Source organism: Cordyceps javanica, chromosome 3, assembly GCF_051103115.1.
Source record: "Cordyceps javanica chromosome 3, complete sequence".
NCBI lineage: Eukaryota > Fungi > Ascomycota > Sordariomycetes > Hypocreales > Cordycipitaceae > Cordyceps > Cordyceps javanica.
This window is the reverse complement of record NC_139297.1, coordinates 5,666,100-5,678,443: the sequence shown is the minus strand read 5'-3', so window position 1 is coordinate 5,678,443 and position 12,344 is coordinate 5,666,100. Positions and strand designations below refer to the sequence as shown.

The following is a 12,344-nucleotide window of genomic DNA, read 5'->3' as shown; positions in this document are numbered from 1 at the left end:
CGCTACATCAGTGTAGGGATAGAGAAAGAGCATATCTATGTCCTCGCGTTCCTTCTATAAACAATGACGCCGCCTTGGATACTGAAGACGACATCCACAAGAAGATAGCCCTCATCGAAAGCGATATGAACAGGATTAAGGGGCGTATAGCTAGCCTCGCCTCTGCGGGGGAGGCCAGCTAGGAGATCAGACGCCTAGAGTATGACCTAGACGAAGTGAGGGAGCTGGTTAGTAGCAACGTGAGGGAGACCCATTAGAAGATCGTCCGCCTGGAGAGTGAATTGGACGAAATGAGGGAGCTGGTTAGCCGTAGCAACGTGAGTGAGACCAGCCAGAAGATCGTCCGCGTCGAAGGTAACGTGGACGAAATGAAAAGGGAGCTAGCTAGCCTTAGCAGCGTGCGGGCGAACCTAGCCGGGCTCCAGGAGTAGCTTCAGATACTTCTGAATACGTACATAATTCCTGGCCAGATATATCCTTCCGCATAGCCGCCTTCCTACAACTAAGTGCTTAGATAAGCAATTTCAGCTCCTTACTCTGGCCAAACGATGTAGAGTAGCTAGGATAGAGAATCAATCCGATCCCACAGGAACCTGCTAACCATTTCCCTCATGTTTACTACTCGGAGTGATGTCTGGCGTGTATTTAGAGATAGCTCGCACCGACCCTAGTGCTAGCCAGATGGCCATGCCGCAACGCAAGTCGCATCACTCTGCCGTACGGCAAGGTGCCGCCTCTACTCAATTGCCTTATGCCCGCTATGCTCGTCCATGTTTCCCTATATTGCCTATGTTTGTGCATTGCCCGGGTTTTACTACACTATACTCTGCGCTAAGCGCTAGCCCAAGGGGCACTTTAGCTAGCACATCTTCTTGCTTGCGCACGAGCTATATTAAGAAGAAGAAGAAGAAGAAGTAGCCTAACGTGCCCTACGGAGATAGCAGTAAAAAGGGTCGAGGATCGGATTAGCTCCCTAGAAGAGAAGACCGTTAGCCCGCTTATACCCAAGGCAACAACGGCTAGCCTTATGCTCTGGTCGCGCTTTCTCCAGTGTAGTCATAGTAGCGGAACAGCGCGAAAGCAGCCGTTCTTCTCTTATCACTTCGGCGCGAACTGGGCTTTAAGATATACCACAAGTCGCGCTCAACATTAGCACATAACTCTAATCGCAGTCGCGGTCCGAGCCCGAACCCCGAAATCTATGGCTCGGTCGTATTTAGCAATATTGCAGCGAACAATGCTAGCTATGCGTAGCTGCGAGCCGTGAAGCCCCAGCTAACGGATTAACCTGCAGGAGTCCCGCCCGCCCCTACCCATCCGTCCGTGCCAAAAGCACGCTCACTGTGACGAGGTGGTTCAACGACAGCCGAATCGCTTTCCACACTTTCAGGACGTGGTCCTCGGCAATCTTTCGCCACGGCAACGAGAGTTCCTTGAATAGCTCCGTAACAATCATTGGGTTGAACATGCCAGGCAGTTCTCTACCTCGACCTTTCTGAATCACCAAAACAATTTTCTCAATGTATGCGTCTCGAGTCAGTTGGCCGTGGCGTCCCGGCCCAACTTCCTCGCCGTCCTCTACAACTTCGTATCGCCGGCCATCGAAGGTCATTTTTTCTGCAAAGCCTCGATTCAGATTCTGAACCACGGCACGGAGACACTTCTGGTAGCCGACCGAGGACATAGCATTACCAAAGTATGAGTCGTTGTACGCACCATTCGCCGCAGCCTGAAGCAAAGCTTGAAAGGCTTGGCTAATCTGGATGAGATACATTCTCTGTTCATAAATGGTGTTTCGGGGCAAACCGAGCTTGTGGAGGCGTTTCTGGCATTCGGCAGACAACGTGGTAATGTCGTCAATAAGGCTTGGGAGCTCAGAAGAAATCTGCCGCACAAGTACCTTACTCAGACGGGCCCTCAGAGGTTTGATGCCCACGTTCTTTACTGAAAGGCCCGCCCAGGCACCAGAGGACAGAAGCTGCAGCTCAGCGGCATCACGCTGTTCGAAGGTCCACCCTGCCAGGTCCGTCTCCGTGTCCCGATTCCTCAAGACATGCCAGCCCAGGCGGAACTCGACGTCTTGATTCCGAGCCAGGGAGATGAAATCGCGCTCGCTTCCAGATCCCGGGATTAGAGTATCTGGTTTCGTGATGACGCCCAAGGTCCGCTTTCCCTCAGGGTCGGCCTTGCTCGCAAGTTTCAGAACAATCTGGTTAACGTAATCGTTCTTTGCGGACACGACAGCGAGGATGATGCTTCGAGGCTCCTTCATGTACCGCTAGACAACATTGTTGATGAGGTCAATATCCGAGGGGGACTGGTGCTTGTTTGAGGAGTGGATGAGACCGGGAAGGTCCACAATGGTGAGGTGCGGGCGATCGGGACCGCTGACTTCGATGCGCAGGATGTCCTCGGAGAAGGCCTTGCCCATGGTCATGACTCCCATAGCCAACTTGGCGCTCTCGATCAGGGCGGGCAGGTCCTTGAAATCGAGCAGCCTTTCGCGAAAGTTGGACAGGAAATCTTTATCCTCGTCATTGCGGGAGTGGTGCGGCACGATAGAGACGTTGATGGAGGAAAAGGCCGTCTTGCGGAGTATGAGTTCGGTCGGGAAGCGGGTGCACAGGCTACTCTTGGTGGGGAAGGGGACGCCGGAGATGCTCTCGAGGACGGAGCTCTTGCCCGAGGACTGGTCACCGCAGACAATGATTTGCGGCAGCGAGATGTAGTGGCTGATGCCTTGGGACCGCAGCGAGTCCACCGCGTTGAGCAGGTGCAGCTGCTCCTCGGAGCACAGCTGCTCCAGGCCCTGCGCGGTGAGCGACTTGATTGCTTCGCTCATCGGTGTAAATTAATTATGGATAAGTGGGTTGAGAAGAAGATCTTGTGCTTGTTTATCTCCAGTGGTATGCTGCGGCTCTGGTATTAAATAACGCCCAGATGGGCGGGCCGCCGAGCAGCCGTCGGAACTGTTATGTTGGCTAACGAATGTACAGCAAAACAGAAATGAAAGAAGCGGGCCCAGGGAAAGAGCGAAAAACTGAAACAGCAGCGACTATGGAATTTGTGTTGATTGGTTCTCTGGTCAACAGCAGCCACCTTGCCGCTGCTGAGCGGTAACATCGGCCAGCCAGCCGCAGTCTTAACCTTCCTGCCTGGCCGCTCTGGCTACATCGGCACGTCAGACCCAGTGAACTCCCTTCGCCGCAGCTCTGCCGCGTTTTTGAGACTGTCGAGTAGATAGACATGCAGTGGCCTACCACTACCCCCGTTGTGTCCTCCCTTGCATCGACCGTGATTCCTCCTATAGTGCCGCCAGTGCAAAGCTATAATTGAAGCCCTGATTTTGCACATATTAAAGCGGCGTTTTCTCAGCCGAGTAACTTGTCTCTCTGATGAAGGATTAAGCGTGCTTCGTAATGTTTCTCGTTCTGACCGGCCGAAGCTGCGTCGGACTTCTTGTAACGATGCTCGCTTATGAGGCGACCATTGAATCGGACGAGACTGGCATCCGCGTTGTCGTCACTGCCGTCCCCAACCATATGGACGTCGCCGGAAAGGGCGAACGTCGAAGGTCGCTGCAGCCTTGTCTTTGTGAAAAAAAAAATGCGACTGGCGGTCGATGTTTTGTCGTCCACCCTTGTAGACATTTTTAGGCATTTGGCAGTTGTGCAGGATCTAAGCCTATTCGAGAAGCTTTTATCTTTTTTCCACGCGACATCGCACAAAGAAAAATCATCCTGACTCCATTCAAGCGGCTCAAAATTATGAACAGCCTAATGTGACCGAGATGTGCCAGTGCGTTGCCACGTCGAATTTGTCTGATGGGACGACAGAGGACAGGCGATCCGCGGCGCGAGACGTTGAGGTAGCATTTGGAGGCGCAAGGGTCAAGAAGAGCCCAGATCAGCGCAGATGATTCAGGAACGACGGCACGCCGCCGAGGCTGCGCTACCCGGGAGCCGGACATATTAATCGAGATCTGACGGCTACCTTGCACATCTGCACCGTTTGTTGCTCTCTCGTAACACTCAGCTTCAGGCGATATAGAGAAAGGCGTTTTAAGCGTCGCTCTTTTGCTAGTTAACTTTTAGAGAAATGGTGGATCCTGATCTAGCCACTAGAGTTTTCTGGTACCCTGTACCATTTTTTTTCCTTCGGCAAGAATGAGACTACATGGGCAGAAACTGGTTAAATGCCGTCTTTCTGGGCAGAAAAAAGCTCAGGATAGGAAGGAGATTTCTACTCCATCGCCGAAAGGTAATTTTGTCGTAACAGAGTAACAACTGGTGCATATATGGCAAACGAACGGCTGAGTTTAGTACACATCTACCCAACGGGAGAGTTTCGGGTACTTGGTGGGTATCCGGCGGCGCTACGTCGCAGGCTAAAATGGCTGCCACTATTATTCTTGTTAACTGAAAGTGTGACATTTGTTTCGCCCTTCTCTGTACCGGTACAACATAAAACAAAACATAGGCTGAAACTGGACTCAGCTGTACAGCCAGGTCTGCCTAGCAGCAACAAGCTGATCACGTGTAGCCCATAGCCCATAGTTACATAACAGCTGGCAGCGCGCCTGCTCCCTACACACCAACCCTACACCTGCAACCCGACCGGCCAGCAACTCGCAAGGATGGCCAGGCTCTTACAGTTACCTCTCGAGCTAATGGCGACGATACTCAATGGGTTGGGCTTTCAAGAGCTTGCTAACCTGACACGCACAAATCGTTACCTTGAAGCCCTTGCTTGACTCCCGCCTGCCGCTCCAAATGCGGGAGCTCGGGGCGCATGTGAAGATCTCAAAGCTGTACCAGATAACCTGTCTTCGTGTTCTTCAACATCTGAGCGTGTCGTGGGCGCGATGTCGTGCTCTTGGCGCGCGGCTGTGGCAGCCAAAGAGACGTGCTGGTCGTAGGTAGAACTGGTCGTCATTCTGCTGCTGCAGTGCCTACCTGCGAAGAAAACCTCGGAACTTACGAAAAAAGTATGACTTCGGCTTCAACTGTGCCAGACCGGCCGGGCTCACAAGGCCTTTAAGTAGACAGGAGTCAGCTCTTCGTTCGCACTTCGCTAGCCGACCTACCACCGACAGCTCCAAAGTTCATAAGAATACCTCCAAACTCATTCAAGGCAGCCGTAGCGAGCTTTTCGCAGCAAAAGCAAACGTAATAAGCTCAGCATAGCCTGGTCGCAAGCCCAGCTCTGCACCAATCATGTAATTGCCGAATCACCCAAACCTTGCTTTGTACTGTCGTAGCTGCAGGGCTCGTCTATACGCCAGAAAGCATAGCTCAGAAAATGACATGTCGGCTTTCGCCGCTGCCGAATCGGCCATGTGGTTGCGTACAGCAACTGAAGATGCCGGTCAGGAAATGGGCTGTCTCTGGAAACCGCGATTCACTCTCCGTTGGGCACTGATGCCAAGCCGTGTTCTAGCCATGCCATGTCAGTTGACATTTTGACGATGCCGTTGTGTGTTTTAGCTTTTGGTGACTCTATGATGCAATTCAACGTCATATATAATGAAATAATATATAGTTACCTTCTACCTTATATGAATTATGGTCTATAACACTCTACTTAAAATCGAAAAGGGGGTGGCCTATCACTAGGTGCCTAACGTTAGGCACGAATACAGCCGTTATAAGTGTCGCTGCTAGCTATACGAGGTACCTTAGTAGGGAATACATAACCGCCATACCTAGCCTGGTGGGCAGTAGCTGTATTTAAGACCTACGAAAACTATTATGCAGCTGAACCCGCGACACACAGTTCGGTCGGGCCTTCTGATATTTACGAATTTACACTCTAAGTAGTGTATATATATATTCCCTTTTAACTCAAACACAATAATCTAAAATCTAGAATAAAGCTATCAGTTTATACCAATTCTATCTCTACTCTCATTCTGCCAATCTTCAAATTCTTCATCCGCTTATCCAACAGTCTTCGAAATGTCTCCTTTGGCGAGGCTGTTGCCTGGCTGTCGTTCTTATAATGACGACCAGTCTGCGCTGAAGATTGAATCGAATACCTCTGAGACTTCTCTCAACCTTCATATATGTCACGGGGACGTCAGTTGGGACCTTGAAATCAGCAAAACGGATAGTAAGCTCTTGTGCAATCTACAGGAGCTCACAGTCTTGAAATGGATTGTCCAGGACAATGAGGAAAGCGAAGCAGCCACAACCATTCAGAATTGTATAGTGAAATACACGCCAGAAAGACGCTATTCGTGCATCTACCCCCATCCTCCCGGCGAAATGCACTCGGTTCTGGAGATGCCACATACCCCTGGTACTATTCGTCATAGCCTCGTGATAGAAGATCCAGATGGTTGGCAACCAGTATTGGAACTAGGCCTGGACCCCATTTCAATGGCCGACTTGCTGGAAATAGGAGAGGAAGCTATTCGGGAACAGAGCATTATTCTTTGTCCCATCGCCCCCAGAAAATCTCCCTGGCAAAAATGGGTTAAAGGCCTGGTCCATGTCCTAGCAGCGCGGTGGCCGTGCAGGCAAATGACATGCGCTCAAGCGGTCGGAGGCATTATTGATATGACTCCAGTCGATATCTGCGGTCAGCGCTCGGTCGATTCAGACTGCGTCACATTGAAAAGCAGCAGCACCGACGTTATGACTTTAGCTAAGGATATCAAAGGATCCAGGCCCAGAGATGGATTGTTATGGGTATTGAGGGCTCTCCAACACAAAATCCTCCACATTGATTTGGCACTTCACAGCTCATGGCAAGAGGAGGTCCTTGTTGCTGCTCAGCCGTGCGTGTTTAATCACCGAGAACGGAAGGCCACCACTTGGCCGACGAAAATCTGGGATGCTAGTGAAGACAGAGTAATAGAAGGCCCGGTGGAAGGCTGCGAGCATTTCTTGGCTGTGTCGTATCGAGACAAGGATTGGGAGACTGTTACACTCAAGACAACGCTTGTTGCGTTAGCAGCGAAGCTAAAGGCCCGATATTTCTGGGTTGACAGGTGGTGCATAAATAAAACAGAGGAGGAAACGAAGAAAGAGATCCCAAAGATGGAGGACTATTATGGAGGTGCCAGCGCCTGCTTGGTTCTTGTTGGGTCCGGCGCGAAGCCATTTGCGTGCCTGCCGATGCAAACTGGTGTCATTATGTCTGCTTTTCAGCAGCTGTGGCTGAATCGGGAAGCTCTCGACTCTTTCCTTCAATCGTCGTGGGGAGAGAGGGTGTGGACGTTGCAAGAGTCCCTGCTGCCACGACAAGTCATTTACTCGGTGGCTGACCAGCTCGTTGACGGCGACTACGTCTCCGAGCTCATGTCATACCTTGATACTGGTACAAGACGTTACCTCGGAAATAGGCGTGAGAGCTGGTACGGCGGATACGGCTGCTATAGGTGGACGCCCAGTCTGCCAGCCATTATCGCTCCGCGAAGCATCAGAGTAAAAGACGGCAAGCTCAGAATCATTCGATCCGTCTATGGTGGCGAGGAACAGCGTCGAGCATTAGTGCGACCGGGGCATACGAATTCAATCGCAATGCCCTTTGAAGAAGCATTGGCCTTGGTCACAAACAGAAATTCAACCCACAATAGAGACTACATCTACGGCATTTTGGGGCTCACTCAAAACAGAGAGCTCGTTCCTGTGGAATTGAAAATAACGTGGGAGGAGATGTTGGTCAACCTATCCAACGCCGGAATGATTACTGCGAGACAGCTAGCGTCCACCACCGCTCACCCTGCCCCGGGCAAGTCATGGCTGCCGGCGGAGCCAGAATTACGGGAACAACCCGAGCAGAAATGGGACGTGTATGCAAGGCAAACGCCTGGTTTCGGCCCTTTTATGCAAATGGAAATCTTGGCCGGCCCTTTGAAGCTGCCAAAACTACAATGGTCCAGTCAAGGAGCAACTGTTTCTGGGGCCGCCTTTCAGTGGCTGAAGTACACGATTGATGCGTTACCCACCAACAACAGACATGGCATGCCTTGTCAGGTGGCGTATGGGTTCATCTGCTTTCCTGACACGCCCGAGGTATCTGCTCGCGTCTGCGCCATGAGTTCGGGAAATCTCTCGCCAGAGACATTCACGGGCACGCATTTGCTTCTCCACAAGGAACTCATAGCGGCCAATGACCAGACGGTCGCCATCCAGGTCGAGGGAGACAACATGGCGGAGCACAGGGCGCGGAGACAGCGCGGCTACATCTTGGACGACTTTCGGTGGTTCGATGCGCGCAAGCTCGCGGAGATTGAGAATGCCCAGGAGATATTGCTTGACAAGAAACTAGAACCGTTCAAGCGGTTCGTTGTACATATGCTCGCAGAGACGGAGAATGACCAACATGCCCTGCTTGAGAACAGCTGGCTGATTGAGTAGTGTTTGGATCCAAGTCGTTATTTGCAGAACCAAGCGTTTGCTATCCCTTTGCCAGCCGACTTATCAACTAGTTACTCTCAAGCTTAACTAAGTTAGCGGCACGTTGCGATCCGCCGATCCGCTAACATGACAATGCCCACACGGCAATGCGGCACATAGTTTGCTGCGCCACGAGGACAGAAGAGCTGAAAGCCAGTGATTCATCCATGATGGGCGATGCCTTGGAACCGCATGATGCTCAATCGTGCGTTTTTAGCGGAGTCGCGGGAGCTCCCACGGCGGCAACGAGGCAGATCCCAGCATGGAAACTTGTAACCCGCGATTACTAGTGTAGGTTTTGACAACGTCTGACGTCAGTGAAATGGTTTATGACTGATAACTAGCGGCCAGCGTCACCAACGCGGAGAGTTCTGTGGTACAGATACACGGCATAGAGTGCTGTGTTGGCCAGTCACACGAAGCTTCCATGATACTTTGAACGTGCGTTTGATGGATGATCTGCCAATCGCTTGCGTCACGCCATACCGTCATCTAGCGCGGCTTTCGCAGATATTCGGAGTCGTTTTGCTGGTCCTCGGCTGTGACCTCGCCCGTTTGCTTGCCCTCGGCATCGAGCGCCTTGGCCAGCCGGGATGTGACGGCTGCGCGGCCCCCGACTGCGATGTGCGACTGTGCAAGGCCACGCTGCTGCAGCGCGCTCACACGGCGGTACGGACCGGGCTTGGTCGGTGCGAAGCCGGAGCGGTTCAGCAGGTAGACGTACGACTTGGTGCCGTGGCGCTTGTAGTTTTGGTTCGGTCGGGCGCGGACCTTGGTGAGTCCGCGGGAAGCCTGGAAGTTGGCCTGTGCCTGAAACAGTGCGTCCATGGTGTATGTAGGTGTCGGGTTGCGGAGTTGTATGGTGGTGAGGTAGAGATTCGGGGTATCAGGGCGTTGCCATCTTTATATACATCCTGTCAGAACTCGATGACTGTCGAAAGCCGCGCTAGATGACGGTATGGCGTGAAGACAGTGTAAAATTTGTACGTGCTAGCAGTCGAAGAAATGTCTAAGAATGGCCTGTTCAGGTTGCTGTATTTCCTGTGTTGCTGTCCGCGCATCCGTTTTCTGATTCGCTATCCCACCCCGTCACGTGCGCTGGCCAGCCCATGCTGCGGCCACCCCAGCTGAGCTCGTTCAGGTACCTGTCCCGGCTTGCTCAAAGTACCCTCAGTCTTACAACTTAGTTCATTGTTCATCATCACACCCTTGCGCCCGCGCTTTTCTCATCTATCTCGTTCGGCCTCTTTCTACCCCTTTTCCTGCGTGGCCAATGGCAAAATGCCGCAATGCGCCTCCATGTAGCCCAACATAATCTCCTGAACGCGAGCACTCGTCAACGGACGAATTGGAGACGCGTGCCGTTCTTCACTGATAATGGCTAAAAAGCCCCCTGACAACAATATTCCATCTTTTCAGCCGTGTTTCTCCAGAGCTTCGAGGCCGGATCTGGTTCATTTGCTGACCCGAGCACGTCATGCCCCGTCGATAGCCTGGTCTGGCTTGTGATGATTGCCACCCTATGAGCAAAGCCTTCCTTATAGTACAGTTCCATAACTATATAGTGAACAGAGGTTAATCAGTAATGATGGTGTCAACAGAACTTGTGCGTGGTAGGAGCAAGGTTCAAAAAGGTAATATCAGTCCTCCTGAGGCCTCCTTATGGGCTGTTTACATTCGTAATGATTCGGGCAAGTAGGCTGATTAGAAGCTGACGCTTCGCTGTCCTCAAAGTGTTTATTGCAACTTTTTGTCTGCCACTATGTTGCGAGGCGTAGCGGAAACCTGGCGAATTAATTTTGTCAGCAGGACAGTTGCTTACACACAAAGGCGTGCCCTCAGTACAGACGGCGGTGCGCCATAACGCGTGATTTGGCGCTGCGGCAAGTTATAGTCACAATGGGCAATAAATAGATCCAGCATATTAAGCGAACTGGCAGATTCATATCCCGCAGACGCTGTGCCAGCGTCGGCTGTCCAGCTTCTCAGAGCCTGGCACGCAAAAACGGCGATGTTAGGGTAGACAATATTTAAGACGTTGCGTGCGGCTAGCCAAGCTCAACAAGGTCCACAGAACACCCCTCACACCGCCGCCCGCTTCTCCTCCAACAGTCGGAAGCGGTCGCGGATCGCAAACTTCCACTCCGTCGCCACTTTGTACACCAGGAGGAGGCCCAGAATGAAGACGAGGCCGCAGGACGACGCGATAGCCGTGACGCTGATCCAGAGCGCCACCCGTTGCCAACCGGCCCCGCCGTCGTCCCTGACCGAGACGACCACCTGCAGTCCGCTCAGGACCACCGACGCGATCCCGATCACGAACAGGATCGGCCCATAGAAGCGCGCAAAGTACGGCCCGTACTGGTACTCGACTCTTTGGAAGTGTGACTTGCCGAGGAGGAGCGGAGCGTAGAAATTGAGTCGCGTCAGGCGGATCTCGCCGTACGTGTAACGCAGGGAGACGTCTCGGTCTGCGATGCTGCCTAAGCTCGATGTGAAGTTGCAGAACTGCTCCCAGGTGATGTCCGCCGGGGCGAGGCACAGGCCGGGGTCCTGGGCGATGCGGAAGTCGGATTCGTGTTTCACGAGATGACAGTACGTCTGCAGGTAACCGAGCATCGCTCGGCGGATGCGCTGTTCGCGTCCTCCGCCGCCGACGTACTCCGCGCAAATATAGTCCCGCCAGAATGTGTAGGAGCCGATGTAGCGCGGGAGCGGCTTGATGAAGATGCGATCGTAGATCCACACTAAGTGAAGCTTTGGATCTTCCGTGACGACGATGGTGCGCCGTTTCACCAGCTGTCGGTGGAGAGGCGATATGTTTCCGCTATCCTGTTTTGACATCACCAGAGCCTGTTGGCAACCCGGTCCAGATCATCTGAGCAGATTTCCCTGGCCATGAAGTTCCATACATCTCTTGGGTTCTCCAAAGACACGCGGGGATGTCCCGGCACGTGCCGGGCCGGCCCGTCTAGCTCCCGCGTGAGCTGATGCTCTAAATTGAAGGGCGGCGTTGGAGCCATTGAGACGATCGCCGAGCAAAGCACAGAGTTGTCTTCCCGACCTAGTCTGATGGTGAGGCTGAGGCTAGGCAGAATTATCATTCATGTCACGTGGATAGCTGTATGCGAGATGATAGTGATGGCACCTCACAGCATAGGCCTCGCATCCTACCTGTTGTTACCCTGCTCAGCCTAAGCAACACTCGATCGTGCCGTCTACTTCCCGCGTCAAAATCCGTCCAAGACCTAGACAAAGATGGCCACTGTACCTGAATTGTTCGTGGCTGTCTTTGCAACCGCCAGCGTTGTCCTGTTAGCGACGTTCCTCCACCAAAGGTCCCTTAGACAGCCGTTGAAGTCGCTAGCGGCCCAGACACGACGCGTCGGTGACAGGCCGGCCGAGACTTCAGCGCCGAAGACCAAAAAGAAGCTGACACTGCGCATCGACGAGATCCCGGCAGACCACACCGATAAACTGGACCGCAGCCTGAAGTCTATTCTCGGCGAGATTCGGGACTTGCAGGGAGATCCTAATCCTATGATCCGTCGCTCTTTGGTGTCATATGGCAAGGACTTCCTCTGTGCTACAGTCTCGATCAACACTTCGCTCTCCGCAGATGATCTTTCCGCTCAATTGCGCCAAGCAGGGCAGCCTTACCCGTACAAGTACACCTGCAAATTCCCAGGGGTCACACCACTCTTCGAGGACAAGAACGGTGCCGATATCGAGTCAGTCTTGCATTCACCGACCTTTTTGCCCATGCTGACTCTTCTAGTATCATCGCAGTCCCCGGCCTCGGAAGCCACGCCCTCGGCTCCTGGAAATTCCCAAACAGCGACGACGTCTGGTAGCTGAAAGTGGCGCGTATAGACTTGTTAGGTGCTGGAGGCCTGCAGAGAGCGTTCTACAGGCCTCAGCCACTGCTGGAACCCGACC

The 12,344-nt window shown here is 52.8% G+C and overlaps 5 protein-coding genes across 5 annotated transcripts; 2 read left to right on the top strand and 3 right to left on the bottom strand.

Moving 5' to 3' along the window:
• Positions 1 to 1,309: 1,309 nt before the first annotated feature.
• V2A60_005902 (dynamin family protein) lies at positions 1,310 to 2,842 on the bottom strand (the record flags this gene model as incomplete). The annotated part of the gene is made up of 2 exons (XM_083257200.1): positions 1,310 to 2,227; positions 2,288 to 2,842. The coding sequence occupies 2 exons, from the start codon at positions 2,840 to 2,842 to the stop codon at positions 1,310 to 1,312; spliced, it is 1,473 nt and encodes a 490-aa protein (XP_083113326.1).
• A 4,201-nt stretch (positions 2,843 to 7,043) lies between these two features.
• On the top strand, positions 7,044 to 8,366 carry V2A60_005901 (uncharacterized protein; the record flags this gene model as incomplete). Its single annotated transcript, XM_083257199.1, has 1 exon — positions 7,044 to 8,366. One exon carries the CDS (start codon positions 7,044 to 7,046, stop codon positions 8,364 to 8,366), a length of 1,323 nt encoding a protein of 440 aa, XP_083113325.1.
• A 531-nt stretch (positions 8,367 to 8,897) lies between these two features.
• V2A60_005900 (uncharacterized protein) lies at positions 8,898 to 9,233 on the bottom strand (the record flags this gene model as incomplete). The annotated part of the gene is made up of 1 exon (XM_083257198.1): positions 8,898 to 9,233. One exon carries the CDS (start codon positions 9,231 to 9,233, stop codon positions 8,898 to 8,900), a length of 336 nt encoding a protein of 111 aa, XP_083113324.1.
• A 1,254-nt stretch (positions 9,234 to 10,487) lies between these two features.
• On the bottom strand, positions 10,488 to 11,428 carry V2A60_005899 (uncharacterized protein; the record flags this gene model as incomplete). Its single annotated transcript, XM_083257197.1, has 2 exons — positions 10,488 to 11,237; positions 11,318 to 11,428. 2 exons carry the CDS (start codon positions 11,426 to 11,428, stop codon positions 10,488 to 10,490), a joined length of 861 nt encoding a protein of 286 aa, XP_083113323.1.
• A 235-nt stretch (positions 11,429 to 11,663) lies between these two features.
• V2A60_005898 (uncharacterized protein) lies at positions 11,664 to 12,259 on the top strand (the record flags this gene model as incomplete). The annotated part of the gene is made up of 2 exons (XM_083257196.1): positions 11,664 to 12,136; positions 12,184 to 12,259. The coding sequence occupies 2 exons, from the start codon at positions 11,664 to 11,666 to the stop codon at positions 12,257 to 12,259; spliced, it is 549 nt and encodes a 182-aa protein (XP_083113322.1).
• Between the last annotated feature and the right edge of the window lie 85 nt (positions 12,260 to 12,344).